Genomic DNA, 16,691 nt, shown 5'->3' on the forward strand with positions numbered 1-16,691 from the left:
TAGCTATTTTTAGCTTTGACATCACCAGCCTGCATCGTGAGCCGATCCACTGCGTAGAAACGCGAGGAGACGGGAAGAAAAGTTAAATTAGTCTGACAAGTGTGCCTGGAGCGACAACAACTAGTTACCACGGAGATTGTTCTGGACGAGTAAACACATAACACTGCATATAGTATTATACCTCTTTTTACGTTGTTAAGTTCAGTACTCTAACATGTTAAAAGTGCGTTGATAACAATAAAAATGTTATCTTAAGAAGAAAACTCGAGATCTTAAAACATTTACACATGATTGTTAATTTTAAAATCGTCTTGACGAAGAGGAGCAGCAGAGAGGTTAAAAGCGTCCAGTCTATCGCAAAGAAGACGAAATGACAGCAAGGGAATTCACCCCGCAACCTTCAGGACATCTCCCTGGAACCACCAAAAATGATTTTCCTTCAGCACCAAAGTGAGTGAAAAGTGGCAATGTGAAATCGTGAAAACCAACGATGTAACGAAACACAACCGGTAACCCGCGACTACCGCGTCTTCCGCGCTTACAGCAATAATTAATGGGCCTAATGTTAAATTCTATTATCATATTCAGCCATCCAAATTGAAGTGCCAATGTAATGTAATATGAGTTAGTGCTGTTATAGTGTCGTTAATTAAAGTGAAAAGTGAATTCTTGAGTATCATCTACCAAAATAATTATCATGATCTAAATTTATATTTCTAGTTTTAAGAAATAATTTAATTTGCTTTTCTTTTAGCACAAACAACCAGTGCCTATACAAAATAATAATTTAACATTATTAAATTGTATCGGCATTGAGAATACAATTGGAATCAGCTTTTGTGTCGATTTCCCAGAACGTTCTGTCCCGAACTCTGAACCGTATTGTCCAGTAGCTATATGGTTGTCTTTGGTGAACGATCCAAACTGTCATAAAACACTAAAGGAGACATATGAATCGTAGAAGATCGAATCCCGTACCGTAGTAAATGACCAAGCCTTCCTAGGGAACCGCAGGACACGAACCACTTACTGTCATAATGGGCAAAAGAAAATTTGTTAGCTTTTCAAAAATATTTAGTAGTCTGCCCCCCTAAAGTCCCACTATTATGTAAATGAAATGAAATTTTTAAGTTTAACGTCCTATGGTTATGCCGGTTAGGCTAAAGGAGACGGTAATGATGAGTAATGAATGAAATGGTGGAATAAAGAAAGTAGGAGGAAACGGGAGAACACCGAGAAAACCCACGAGCACGGTGTTTGTCCCCACGGAGCGAGCTCGGATCGAACCAGCAACCCCAAGCACTGGAGGGGAACGCTCTACCACTGAGTCACCGCGGTCCCGTCCCACTATTATGTATGTTCGGCTAACGCAGGTGGATAACTAAGGTAAGTGAATGATAATGGAAGTATTGGTGAAATGAGGATGTGGGAGGAAACGGGAGTATCCCCAAAAATCCACGGACACGTTGTTATCCACAACAAACTTATTTGCCTGGGTATCGAACTAGAAACCCCAGACACTAGAGGTAATGGCTTTACCACTGAGCTGCATTCCGTCCATAGTATATTCGTAAGTTGGGGGCCGCGGTGGCTCAGTGGTAGAGCGTTCACCTCTGGTGCTTGGGGTTCCGGGTTCGATCCCAGCCCCCCGCCAAGTGAACTTTCTGGTGGACAAATACCGTGTGCGTCGGTTTTCTCGGGGTTCTCCCGTTTCCTCCCACTTTCTTCATTCCACCATTTCATTCATTTTTCATAATCACCGTCTCCTTTAGCCTAACCAGCATAACCGCGGGACGTAAAACTCAAAGATTTCATTTCATTTTATATATTCGTAAGTTATGAACCTTGCATTCAATAATCATTGCCTTTAGTACTTTTTTTAGCCTGTTCATAGAAACAGTTGATTTTCGGCATAATTTGCATGCAAGTGATTTTTTTTCAAAGATAAAAGAATTAATTTAGCTAGGTACACATAAAATTATTTAAACATTTTTTTTCTTAGCAATAATAAACTAATTCTTGCCTTCTTTCGTGATATCCTCTTCAAAATAAAAAATGTAATGTCTTCATTCTTTAAAAATATTTTTTTATCAGTGTTTTTTTTATTAGCATTTTGTACACATTTTCCGTTACGCAGTTTGTAACTAGCACTCAAAAAATACCAGTGATAATCACAGAACAGCAAAACTTCGCATGTAACTTTGATTATGATAAAAACTGCAATGGCACACTAGCATTAAATGGTTTGTCGTATGCGTGTTTTACGTACGTTTCAGAACGAACATTATATAAGACGTGTACAACACTTTGACATTAGATAAAAACCGTAAGAACTTTCAGCCGGGAATCAAACCTGAGTGCTCCGAACCGGAAACATACGCTACCCATGAAATAAGAAACACTGTCCAAATAAATAGTTTGTCTGTTCAGCAAAAGTGAATGTGAAAACCTAATTCTTTTCCCTTAGAAATGTGATAGAAAGTAAGTGTAAGATTAATACTATTATGGATTCTCTGGTCTGAAAACCACCTAACAGTTTCAATCATGCAAAAAAAAAAAAAAAAAAAAAAAAAAAAAAAAAAAAAGTGTGTACCAATTTACCCAGAATACGAAAAGATTACCCAAAGTGGCAGAATTATGTTGGAGAAGTATTCGGAGGAACTACATCTATAGGCGCATTCCCACAGTTTTACGTCCCACAGTTATGCCGGTTAGGCTAAAGAAGACGGTGATGCTGCGAGGTGAGTGAAAATGGTGGAATGAAGAAAGTGGAAGGAAACGGGAGAACCCCGAGAAAACCCACGAGCACGGTGTTTGTTCACCACAAAGTTCACTTGGCGGTGGCTGGGATCGAACCCGGGACCCCAAGTACCAGTGGTGAACGCTCTGCCACTGAGCCACCGCGCCCCCTATGATTAAAGTGGTGGCCGTTACCTATTAAATTCTTCCTGAAAAATAAGGGACCGTTACAAGAACTTGAGACTATGGTGTTATAGTCAGCAGTACAATGCCTGGTCAAATGTCTCTCAATGTGCAATTCTTCTTTGAGAAACAGTTGATGTCGCTACATCCCAAGACTGCTCTATCATCCACCATACCATCTATCGAACATGTGCACGATATTAACGGTAGAGCCCTTATTTGTGTCGATGCTCTACAACAGTAGTAGCCAACTGCTACTCTTTTGACTGCAGCCGATCCGCGAAATTATTTTAGTGTCTCTAGCAGTATCTATTTTGTATAACCACGACTTATCTTGTTCATTTACCTCTTCACGATAATCGAAAGGTTGGAAACCGCTGTTCCAGCAGATAGTGTAGAAGTCTTCTAAAGTCATATACAAGCAGCGTAGCAGACACTTAATCAGAAATAATATTATGTTCCTTTGATTCAATGCCAGATTTTAGTCTTTTAGAAGTCCTGATTGGTTATCGTGAAGCCGCCGTGCAATTGTGATTTACCATGGTTAGAAATGTAAGATTTGTTAGTTGTAATCTCTTCTGTACATGTAAGGAGTCTCAGATATAAATATAATTCCATTCACTGAAGTGTCTGTTGATTACACAATTTTGATGTACAGCAATGGATTAATATAAAGTACATTTCAATAGTAACACAATCATGTTACTTTATCATTATTCAATGGTAGGTAATCAACCTGATTTTGACAGTCATTTAATACATCAGAAATTCAAATAATGGTTATTTATTTTTTCAGGTAGGAGACTTATGGGTAGACCCCGCGACAGACGATACATCTACTACTGGTGAACAAGCAATCAAGTTTCTGATTCCTTTACTTCTTTTTGCTATTTTGTACATTTTTCAGACTCTGTTTTATTTGAAATTCTTTCGTCTAATGAGAAATAAATAAAAAGATAAATTCCAATATAAATGTATTTCATTGTAATATATACTACCATGTAATACCATCGGTGTTACTACAATTGAGAAATTCGTTTTAGATTTATGGTAACGAACTCAATCCAAAAGTAGCAGGACACATGAGCTCTTCTAAGAAGTTAGGAAATTCCTTTGTGTTGGTGTGGGAGCGATCATATGCCTCCCCAAGTAACGGCCTTTTGGAAAGCTACATACAGTGGCGTATTTAAGGGGGATGCTTCCCGGCTTAAGCCCCCTCCCGAAATCTTATTTTCTATTTTAAAGTAAATGAAATATCTTACAGAATTTTAACATTTCCAGAAATAAAGTTAGTAAAGCCTCCCCCGAAAAAAATTCGTAAATACGCCACTGGTTACATACGCATGTAACCTCCTCAACATTGGTTATATCTTTACCTAAATAAGTTAACAACGTATAGTAAAAAGTTTCCTTCTGTCAAAGAAAAGGACTTCTGCTGTATTGAATTGCGACAAATGAGAGATTTCTGCTGTTGTTAAGCCCTACAATATTGGTATAAAATAAGAATCCATTATCTATCTGTTGTTAGAGAAGAAATATTTAGAGAGCTTCCAAATGTAGTGTTGGAGGAATATGGAGAAGATAAAATGAACAGAAACAATAACAAAGGAAAATGTTTTAAAACGAATAGGAAAGAAGAAGACGCTTCTAACCACCATCCTTCCTAGAAACGCCAATTGGATTGGAAACAGCTTTCGAAGAAGATGTAAGTAGTTGTGGGCAAACTAGTAAACACTCATGAATATTCATGAGTGTTTACTTTTCTGACATTTTAGCAGTTCCTAATGCACGTTTGAAAAAATGGATACACCCTTTTACGCATACTAATGACACATAATGTATGCAGGTGCGGGCGGAGGTAACATGACATATAATAAATTGGTTTCCGGTGAAAAGAAATGTTAATTGGACAAGCAAAATACAGAAAAGACCTTTTCGGAAATAAAATATGCAGATCACACACGTAGAACAAGGTAATTCATTAATATGCAGCACATGTAACGCGACAGCTGATGCTGGTCGTCGGAATGAGTGAAAGAAAGCACTAGAAGCTTCCAGGTCTTTTTTCTAAGCTTATTATTGTTGGAATAGGAGAAAGAACACACTCGAAACTTCTGGAAAGATTTCTTGTAGTATACTTGTTCATTTTTATATGGAAAAGGGACATATTGTAATTGTTGGAAGTATAAGGGGACGGAACTGCTTGGTTTCAATCGGGAATTGATTGCGGATTTTCCGGCATTGAAAGTGATATGACTCGGTGTACTTTTATGGAATTATAACATGACTAAGATATAGTGTAGTGTAATATGGAAGGAATCAACATTAATGATTGCACCGGGAGTCGAATGAGTATTCTCCCATGTGGAGAACCGTACGACAATCATTTTGCTTGCAGTGCGAACATGTTACTTATATATAGCTATGAATTGTGTATGACATAACAGGTATATATAAATTATATTGTACAGGAAGTTAGCAGAATGCGCCCCCGGGACTCGAAGTAGTATTTTCCCAGGTGGAGAACCGTACGCTAAATTTTACGCTTGCAGTGCGAACATGTTACATATATATATAGCTATGAATTGTGTATGACATAACAGGTATATATAAATTATATTGTACAGGAAGTTAGCAGAATCCGCTCCCGGGAATCGAATTACTATTCTCCCACGTGGAGAACCGTACGCTAAATATTTTTGCTTGCAGTGCGAACTTGTTACTTATACATAACTATGAATTGTGTAAGACATAACAGGTATATATAAATTATATTGTACAGAAAGTTAGCAGAATGCGCCCCGGGAATCGAACCAGGGCTATCCCACGTGGAGAACCGTATGCTAATTTTTATGTTTGCAGTGTGAACTTGTTACTTATATATAGCTACGAATTGTGTATGACATAACAGGTATATATAAATTATATTGTACAGAAAGTTAGCAGAATGCGCCCCCGGGAATCGAGCCAGGGCTCTTCCACGTGAAAAGCCGTACGACAAACATTTTGCTTAGCAGATGTTGTTACTTATATGTAGCTATGAATTGTGTAAGACGTATAACTGGTATTTAGAAAGTAGATGGTAAGAATTATTATTATTATTGTAAACTGTTGTGTTTTGTTTCATAAACGCTAGTGTAACAATGAGGTTATATGGCGACAGAACGTTTAACGTTACCGCAGATTGAACTTAAGGGTTTTTCATGTTGAAAGCTAAGGCAATAAAAAGAGACCCTAGACTGTTTGAACATATTACCCAGGGCGAAATGTAGTAGTGAAGTTAAAAGGGAAACTTTATACTTATATTTTGTAATTGGAAATCGTAATACAGCAAATAATTAATATTTTAATTCTTTTATTGTTTTTAGGTGGTGAAGGAAATAAAAATCTTAATAGAAACAGTGGAGAACAAACATTATTTTCCTGAATTGTTTGTTGTTGAAATATAGCGGAGTTTTTTTAGTGAAAAGGAGTTATAGATTGGTCTTAAAATATGGATTTACTGAAACCGTTGGATCTTAGTTGAATGAAATATCGAAAATATTGGATAATGTGTGATATGAATATTGAATACTGAAATATCGGCATAAAAGTTATTATAAGTTTCTACATCCAACGAATATACTGGCTAGACTAAATGAGACGGTGATGATGAGTAATGAATGAATATGGTGGAATGAAGAAAGTGGGAAGAAGCAGGAGAACCACGACAAAAACCCACGCACACAGTGTTTGTGCACCAAAAAGCTAACTTGAAACAAGCTGGGATCAAACCCGGGACCACCAAGCAACATTGGTGAACGCTGTATTGCGTACCCACCATAGCTTTTTTCTATGTATTATATTTGGATGAATAAAAGTACGCATGTATAAGTTGGTGGAACGAGAATGTAGGTGGAAACGGGAGAACTTCACACACAATGTTTAAACTAGAAAATACACTTTGATTGAGGGAAAGCATTTGTTTTAGAAGTGACTTTTTTATGATCAGCGCTATTTAATGTGTATGAAGGAGGAAAGAAACTTACTGTAGCACTTATTGGAGAATTATACTTTTGATACTCTTTATACAAAATTATGTGTTTATATAACTTCATACATACTAGTAAAGAAGATATATGATGTACATTAAGGACGATTTTGACATTATTTAAACAGTGTAGGTAACGACTCTTAAGGCAATACAAGAGACGGACAATTATTTGACAGCGCAGATTGTGATAGTAATGGTGTGCTTGGTTTATTAGGATTAGTCATATGCAGATGGAAACAATTGCTTTAAATAAGAGATAGCACTTTGAACGTATAGTTTGGTTAAAATTGCTTTACTTTAGAACTCACAACATTAGGTACAAGGTAACCAACACCATTGGCGATAACTATTAGCAGGACTGTGACCGATGGGAATTAGCGTGTTGGAGAGACAGATACATTTTGCGTACATAATAATAATGAGGATGAATATTTGACTTTGGCACCTAGAAGATTATGCAACCGACAAGTTAAAAATGTTTTGAGGATTGCATATAATATTTACAGACAGTCTGATACGATTTTGTATTTTATTTGAAGTGTGATGAATGTTTGTTGAACTAAAAAGGGTATTTTATTTATAGGTCTTGTTTGTAAGTTAGAAAAACAAGAACATATTCTTGTAATGGTGTTATAGTCGCTAGAAGCGAAATAATAGCTAACATGTCCTTTTTTTACACTTGAAATAGATATCTCTCAATTTAAACTTTAATAAAAACTAGTCTGAATTTCGACAATTTTAAACTTTGTTGTAATTGTTACAAATGCATAAGAAAATAGTATTTTAATGTTTTAGTTGTCTGCATATACAGTGCAGATATATTTGTGAGTGAATACACGACATACAGTTATAACATATCAGAAGTGTTGTGCTCAAGAAATTAGATTTTTTTAAACGTTAAAGAGATTATATTGTGCAGTTTTCACTTATTGAGTTAAATTTGGTAATTTAAGACGAACTATGGTTTTGCTCTTTATCCACTGCAGTTGTATTGGATTGAAATACTGAACTTACTATATCTGGATTTTTAGTTACTGTTTTACTGGTTCTATGAATGATTTGGGAGGGCTGTTGTTTAAAGTGGAATTTGAACCCTTACTAATGCTTGTAACGAGAAAGTATATCTATTGAGAAGTGTGGATTTTCTTTGACGCAGATGAGAAATAGCCCGTGTTTAAGACAGCTTGACGAAAACGAATGTTTGCACAACGAATTGAATCACTAATGCTCACACCAAGATTAATTTAACTGTATCTGGGACTTTTGATTGATTAGTAAATGAGTAAATTATATTTTAAAGCGGTGTTGAGATTTATTTCGTATTAGGTTTTTTAACTACTGTTTGGATTATTTTTAAATTTATGTTTTATATAATAACAAGGTTATAAGGAACAGTATATTAACAGTAAAATGGGTTTTGAACCACAATAGGGACAACGTTAATGCAGTTGCTGTGTATATGAACTGTTATGGAAGATTAATTTTCATAGTATATATCATTTCTTTTATGTTATCGTAACTGCAAGAGTATATCGTATTATAAGACTACCTACCACATGTAAATAATAGGTAGAGCTAAAATACTGAAGTACTGGCAACTGAATTGTCAGTGAGAGTAATGTATTGTTTTAAAGAAATAAATAAATAGATATTAGAAAAAATAATCTTAGTTGTTTTCTATGGTATATGAAGAAACTAGTGTTTTAAGAAGCAGTGCATTAGAAGAAAAATAATTGGTTTCGAAGAATATGGTAGGAAACTGAAAGTATTTAATACTTAATTTAGATTATTTTTACAGACATTACCAACGTAACTGAATGATGAACTGTTGTCCATTGAACAAGAGTCACTGAGCTTGATACCTTGTGTTTACTTTATGATATGAAGACTTTAAAACTTTTCTTTTCAAAACTTTTTAAAGAAAATTATGGTTGCAGTAGGAGAGAAATGCGTGATATACTGTAGAAAAGTTGATGTTACAGTACCCTTGTGCTCCTTTCTTATAAAAAGAAGTTAGTGTACTATTTTGTTGAGAATATAGATGAAAATATTGTAAAATTACATCTTGTTTTATTGCAAGTAGAATAATGCTACTTCAATAATGCTTAAACGCAGTGACTGTTAGGGTTGGATCCACCCTTCAACAAATTTCAGGATGTGCACACCCTTACTTGGTATATGCTTTTTAAAAGAATAAAGCTTAGAGAGCTCAATACTTTGAGGTAAAAGGATAAAATGTCTATGAAATGCATAGAAATATACAGGAAAATACTTCTTCTTATTAAGATGATAACGTGAAATACTTATTCCATTTTATATAGTAAAAGGACAAGATTGTACTTTTGTGAATAATTACCTTGGACTTGAAAATCAAACACAACCCTTTTGTTAGACAACCACTAGAAATCCTACGTATAATGAATTGACACACACTGCAGACGCTTTACTTTTATTGATCCTGATAATAAACATTGTATGGTAACCTCTTGAAACTTGTAGACCCACAGTGAGGTATACTCGGATATGGGGAGAGCACTATGACTCAGTGGTAGAACGACATTTTGATGGTCGTGATTTAAAAACGACCAAGTGAACGTTGTGGTGGACAACACCTTTTTTTCCTGGTACTTCCATTTCTTACAGCATTCATTTATTGGCTTAATTGGCTTATCCCTTAACCTAAAGGACGTTCTTCAGAGTAAGGAAGCTATCATGTTTCATAATATATAGTATAACAGGTACGATTGTCGTTGTATATTAAAACCTCAACTTCCTCGATAGAATTTTACAACGACAAAAAGATTTTGAATTGAATAATAATACGATTTCTATGCCTTGGCGGGCTAAGATCGAACCATGGATTCATCATGCGCCAGAGGTGAAGGATTTGAAGGCGATGAAGAATATTTTATAATTCCACAGTAGTATTAATGATTGTTTGAGATTCTTAGTATACTATGTGATACAAAGGTTACATGAATTTTATTTTGTTCTTTTTGGACTAATGTTTAAGAGGACCAGAATGATAGATTTCAAGAACTACCTATGGTGCACGGATTACATTTTTAATTTTACAGCTTTATACACATGCATTCAAAATTATAAGGCCATTAGTTTTTTGTATAAGACTCTTGTTGGACTTGATTTGATTTGAGTTTAACGTCTCTTTTCATCAGCGAGGCTATATGAGACGTGGACCTACTGATTAACGTGGAATCCGAACCACATGAGCTCCCGCCGGGAATCGAACCTGGGTAGACTTTTGTTGGAATAAATGTTTTCGCTGGAACCTTTTTTAAAATTTAATGTAAAGCTTTAAACATAATGAAGAAAATAAGAAACTAAGAACATACTGAGGTGAAATAAACTTGAAAACTCCCACCGTGCAAAAGAATTAAGGAAAACAGCCTCTGTTTTCAAGCTGAGACTATCCATGGTTGAGATTGACCACCAAATATAACGATTATTTTTCACAGATGATGAGTTTGTATGCTTATGCCAGTAGCTAAAACTGGAAAAGTGAACCAGGTAGTGTTTGCAAAATGGTATTACATGGTTTAATCTTAGAACATGTACAATTGTGATGGACAAAAAAATCCATGGGTAGTGGGGCTGGTGGACAACAACAACTTCACGAAACATCTGTTGGTATTAAAATTAACGATACATGAACTTTCAAAAGACGAAATGTTTCTTTATCTGGACAGTTAATACTTTTTTTTGAAATTTCATCGGAACAAGCATTCAACTTAAACTATAATAAATGAACGAACTATTTAGTTGCATTATAGGAGGGCGATACAGGTGTGGATGAAAAGTTTATGTATTGATTTTTGAATACGAGTTGTGTGCGAGTAATTCAATTTTATTTAACGTTTAATATTAGAGATTATTTTATACGACCATTTAATATTTTATTATTTCTTATACATATTCGCTTTCATCATTTGTCCATTGTAATGTTAGTAGAAAAAATGTTTTATTTAACAACATGAGCACGAAAAACCTACAAGAAAAATATTAGACAACATTCATAATTATCACTGTACGGAATACTTCTTTAAATGGAAACAGTTTGATCCATTGGTAGAGTGCACCCATCTGGCACGAGGATCCCTAGTTCACTCCCAAGACCGTGACAATTTGTGATGGACAACACCCTGTGGATATTCTCGGGGTTCTCCATTTCCTACCAATTTCTTCATATTCAATATTTTTACAATCATTAACCATTCAACATTGCCTACTTGTAAAATGTCTCGAGTAGATGAGTATATAAGACTCATACCAGAAAAAATGTTTTCTCTTTGCTCTCAACCAGAAAAAAAGCAGAAACTCATATCTACATGCCAGAATAAGTATTTTCGCTTTGCTCTCAAGCCAGAAAAGAAGAAACTCGTATCCACAAAGTGAAATTTCTCGAGTTGCTACTCGCCAAATTTCACAAGTTTCGTGGATACGAGTTTCTTCTTTTCTGGCTTGAGAGCAAAGCGAAAATACTTATTCTGGCATGTAGATATGAGTTTCTGCTTTTTTTCTGGTTGAGAGCAAAGAGAAAACATTTTTTCTGGTATGAGTCTTATATACTCATCTACTCGAGACATTTTACAAGTAGGCAATGTTGAATGGTTAATGATTGTAAAAATATTGAATATGAAGAAATTGGTAGGAAATGGAGAACCCCGAGAATATCCACAGGGTGTTGTCCATCACAAATTGTCACGGTCTTGGGAGTGAACTAGGGATCCTCGTGCCAGATGGGTGCACTCTACCAATGGATCAAACTGTTTCCATTTAAAGAAGTATTCCGTACAGTGATAATTATGAATGTTGTCTAATATTTTTCTTGTAGGTTTTTCGTGCTCATGTTGTTAAATAAAACATTTTTTCTACTAACATTACAATGGACAAATGATGAAAGCGAATATGTATAAGAAATAATAAAATATTAAATGGTCGTATAAAATAATCTCTAATATTAAACGTTAAATAAAATTGAATTACTCGCACACAACTCGTATTCAAAAATCAATACATAAACTTTTCATCCACACCTGTATCGCCCTCCTATAATGCAACTAAATAGTTCGTTCATTTATTATAGTTTAAGTTGAATGCTTGTTCCGATGAAATTTCAAAAAAAAGTATTAACTGTCCAGATAAAGAAACATTTCGTCTTTTGAAAGTTCATGTATCGTTAATTTTAATACCAACAGATGTTTCGTGAAGTTGTTGTTGTCCACCAGCCCCACTACCCATGGATTTTTTTGTCCATCACAATTGTACATGTTCTAAGATTAAACCATGTAATACCATTTTGCAAACACTACCTGGTTCACTTTTCCAGTTTTAGCTACTGGCATAAGCATACAAACTCATCATCTGTGAAAAATAATCGTTATATTTGGTGGTCAATCTCAACCATGGATAGTCTCAGCTTGAAAACAGAGGCTGTTTTCCTTAATTCTTTTGCACGGTGGGAGTTTTCAAGTTTATTTCACCTCAGTATGTTCTTAGTTTCTTATTTTCTTCATTATGTTTAAAGCTTTACATTAAATTTTAAAAAAGGTTCCAGCGAAAACATTTATTCCAACAAAAGTCTACCCAGGTTCGATTCCCGGCGGGAGCTCATGTGGTTCGGATTCCACGTTAATCAGTAGGTCCACGTCTCATATAGCCTCGCTGATGAAAAGAGACGTTAAACTCAAATCAAATCAAGTCCAACAAGAGTCTTATACAAAAAACTAATGGCCTTATAATTTTGAATGCATGTGTATAAAGCTGTAAAATTAAAAATGTAATCCGTGCACCATAGGTAGTTCTTGAAATCTATCATTCTGGTCCTCTTAAACATTAGTCCAAAAAGAACAAAATAAAATTCATGTAACCTTTGTATCACATAGTATACTAAGAATCTCAAACAATCATTAATACTACTGTGGAATTATAAAATATTCTTCATCGCCTTCAAATCCTTCACCTCTGGCGCATGATGAATCCATGGTTCGATCTTAGCCCGCCAAGGCATAGAAATCGTATTATTATTCAATTCAAAATCTTTTTGTCGTTGTAAAATTCTATCGAGGAAGTTGAGGTTTTAATATACAACGACAATCGTACCTGTTATACTATATATTATGAAACATGATAGCTTCCTTACTCTGAAGAACGTCCTTTAGGTTAAGGGATAAGCCAATTAAGCCAATAAATGAATGCTGTAAGAAATGGAAGTACCAGGAAAAAAAGGTGTTGTCCACCACAACGTTCACTTGGTCGTTTTTAAATCACGACCATCAAAATGTCGTTCTACCACTGAGTCATAGTGCTCTCCCCATATCCGAGTATACCTCACTGTGGGTCTACAAGTTTCAAGAGGTTACCATACAATGTTTATTATCAGGATCAATAAAAGTAAAGCGTCTGCAGTGTGTGTCAATTCATTATACGTAGGATTTCTAGTGGTTGTCTAACAAAAGGGTTGTGTTTGATTTTCAAGTCCAAGGTAATTATTCACAAAAGTACAATCTTGTCCTTTTACTATATAAAATGGAATAAGTATTTCACGTTATCATCTTAATAAGAAGAAGTATTTTCCTGTATATTTCTATGCATTTCATAGACATTTTATCCTTTTACCTCAAAGTATTGAGCTCTCTAAGCTTTATTCTTTTAAAAAGCATATACCAAGTAAGGGTGTGCACATCCTGAAATTTGTTGAAGGGTGGATCCAACCCTAACAGTCACTGCGTTTAAGCATTATTGAAGTAGCATTATTCTACTTGCAATAAAACAAGATGTAATTTTACAATATTTTCATCTATATTCTCAACAAAATAGTACACTAACTTCTTTTTATAAGAAAGGAGCACAAGGGTACTGTAACATCAACTTTTCTACAGTATATCACGCATTTCTCTCCTACTGCAACCATAATTTTCTTTAAAAAGTTTTGAAAAGAAAAGTTTTAAAGTCTTCATATCATAAAGTAAACACAAGGTATCAAGCTCAGTGACTCTTGTTCAATGGACAACAGTTCATCATTCAGTTACGTTGGTAATGTCTGTAAAAATAATCTAAATTAAGTATTAAATACTTTCAGTTTCCTACCATATTCTTCGAAACCAATTATTTTTCTTCTAATGCACTGCTTCTTAAAACACTAGTTTCTTCATATACCATAGAAAACAACTAAGATTATTTTTTCTAATATCTATTTATTTATTTCTTTAAAACAATACATTACTCTCACTGACAATTCAGTTGCCAGTACTTCAGTATTTTAGCTCTACCTATTATTTACATGTGGTAGGTAGTCTTATAATACGATATACTCTTGCAGTTACGATAACATAAAAGAAATGATATATACTATGAAAATTAATCTTCCATAACAGTTCATATACACAGCAACTGCATTAACGTTGTCCCTATTGTGGTTCAAAACCCATTTTACTGTTAATATACTGTTCCTTATAACCTTGTTATTATATAAAACATAAATTTAAAAATAATCCAAACAGTAGTTAAAAAACCTAATACGAAATAAATCTCAACACCGCTTTAAAATATAATTTACTCATTTACTAATCAATCAAAAGTCCCAGATACAGTTAAATTAATCTTGGTGTGAGCATTAGTGATTCAATTCGTTGTGCAAACATTCGTTTTCGTCAAGCTGTCTTAAACACGGGCTATTTCTCATCTGCGTCAAAGAAAATCCACACTTCTCAATAGATATACTTTCTCGTTACAAGCATTAGTAAGGGTTCAAATTCCACTTTAAACAACAGCCCTCCCAAATCATTCATAGAACCAGTAAAACAGTAACTAAAAATCCAGATATAGTAAGTTCAGTATTTCAATCCAATACAACTGCAGTGGATAAAGAGCAAAACCATAGTTCGTCTTAAATTACCAAATTTAACTCAATAAGTGAAAACTGCACAATATAATCTCTTTAACGTTTAAAAAAATCTAATTTCTTGAGCACAACACTTCTGATATGTTATAACTGTATGTCGTGTATTCACTCACAAATATATCTGCACTGTATATGCAGACAACTAAAACATTAAAATACTATTTTCTTATGCATTTGTAACAATTACAACAAAGTTTAAAATTGTCGAAATTCAGACTAGTTTTTATTAAAGTTTAAATTGAGAGATATCTATTTCAAGTGTAAAAAAAGGACATGTTAGCTATTATTTCGCTTCTAGCGACTATAACACCATTACAAGAATATGTTCTTGTTTTTCTAACTTACAAACAAGACCTATAAATAAAATACCCTTTTTAGTTCAACAAACATTCATCACACTTCAAATAAAATACAAAATCGTATCAGACTGTCTGTAAATATTATATGCAATCCTCAAAACATTTTTAACTTGTCGGTTGCATAATCTTCTAGGTGCCAAAGTCAAATATTCATCCTCATTATTATTATGTACGCAAAATGTATCTGTCTCTCCAACACGCTAATTCCCATCGGTCACAGTCCTGCTAATAGTTATCGCCAATGGTGTTGGTTACCTTGTACCTAATGTTGTGAGTTCTAAAGTAAAGCAATTTTAACCAAACTATACGTTCAAAGTGCTATCTCTTATTTAAAGCAATTGTTTCCATCTGCATATGACTAATCCTAATAAACCAAGCACACCATTACTATCACAATCTGCGCTGTCAAATAATTGTCCGTCTCTTGTATTGCCTTAAGAGTCGTTACCTACACTGTTTAAATAATGTCAAAATCGTCCTTAATGTACATCATATATCTTCTTTACTAGTATGTATGAAGTTATATAAACACATAATTTTGTATAAAGAGTATCAAAAGTATAATTCTCCAATAAGTGCTACAGTAAGTTTCTTTCCTCCTTCATACACATTAAATAGCGCTGATCATAAAAAAGTCACTTCTAAAACAAATGCTTTCCCTCAATCAAAGTGTATTTTCTAGTTTAAACATTGTGTGTGAAGTTCTCCCGTTTCCACCTACATTCTCGTTCCACCAACTTATACATGCGTACTTTTATTCATCCAAATATAATACATAGAAAAAAGCTATGGTGGGTACGCAATACAGCGTTCACCAATGTTGCTTGGTGGTCCCGGGTTTGATCCCAGCTTGTTTCAAGTTAGCTTTTTGGTGCACAAACACTGTGTGCGTGGGTTTTTGTCGTGGTTCTCCTGCTTCTTCCCACTTTCTTCATTCCACCATATTCATTCATTACTCATCATCACCGTCTCATTTAGTCTAGCCAGTATATTCGTTGGATGTAGAAACTTATAATAACTTTTATGCCGATATTTCAGTATTCAATATTCATATCACACATTATCCAATATTTTCGATATTTCATTCAACTAAGATCCAACGGTTTCAGTAAATCCATATTTTAAGACCAATCTATAACTCCTTTTCACTAAAAAAACTCCGCTATATTTCAACAACAAACAATTCAGGAAAATAATGTTTGTTCTCCACTGTTTCTATTAAGATTTTTATTTCCTTCACCACCTAAAAACAATAAAAGAATTAAAATATTAATTATTTGCTGTATTACGATTTCCAATTACAAAATATAAGTATAAAGTTTCCCTTTTAACTTCACTACTACATTTCGCCCTGGGTAATATGTTCAAACAGTCTAGGGTCTCTTTTTATTGCCTTAGCTTTCAACATGAAAAACCCTTAAGTTCAATCTGCGGTAACGTTAAACGTTCTGTCGCC

General features: G+C 34.4%; 1 protein-coding gene across 1 annotated transcript in view; it reads left to right on the forward strand.

Moving 5' to 3' along the window:
* LOC145683726 (uncharacterized) overlaps positions 1 to 3,895 on the forward strand; it is a 211,046-nt gene extending 207,151 nt beyond the window's left edge. Inside the window, exon 21 of the mRNA XM_081755197.1 lies at positions 3,719 to 3,895. Within this exon, the coding sequence (XP_081611323.1) occupies positions 3,719 to 3,771 (53 nt within the window). The 3' untranslated portion in view covers positions 3,772 to 3,895. The remainder of the gene's footprint in view (positions 1 to 3,718) is intronic.
* The last annotated feature ends 12,796 nt before the right edge of the window (positions 3,896 to 16,691 follow it).

Source organism: Thermobia domestica, chromosome 4, assembly GCF_964235325.1.
Source record: "Thermobia domestica chromosome 4, izTheDome1.hap1.1, whole genome shotgun sequence".
In the NCBI taxonomy this organism is placed as follows: domain Eukaryota; kingdom Metazoa; phylum Arthropoda; class Insecta; order Zygentoma; family Lepismatidae; genus Thermobia; species Thermobia domestica.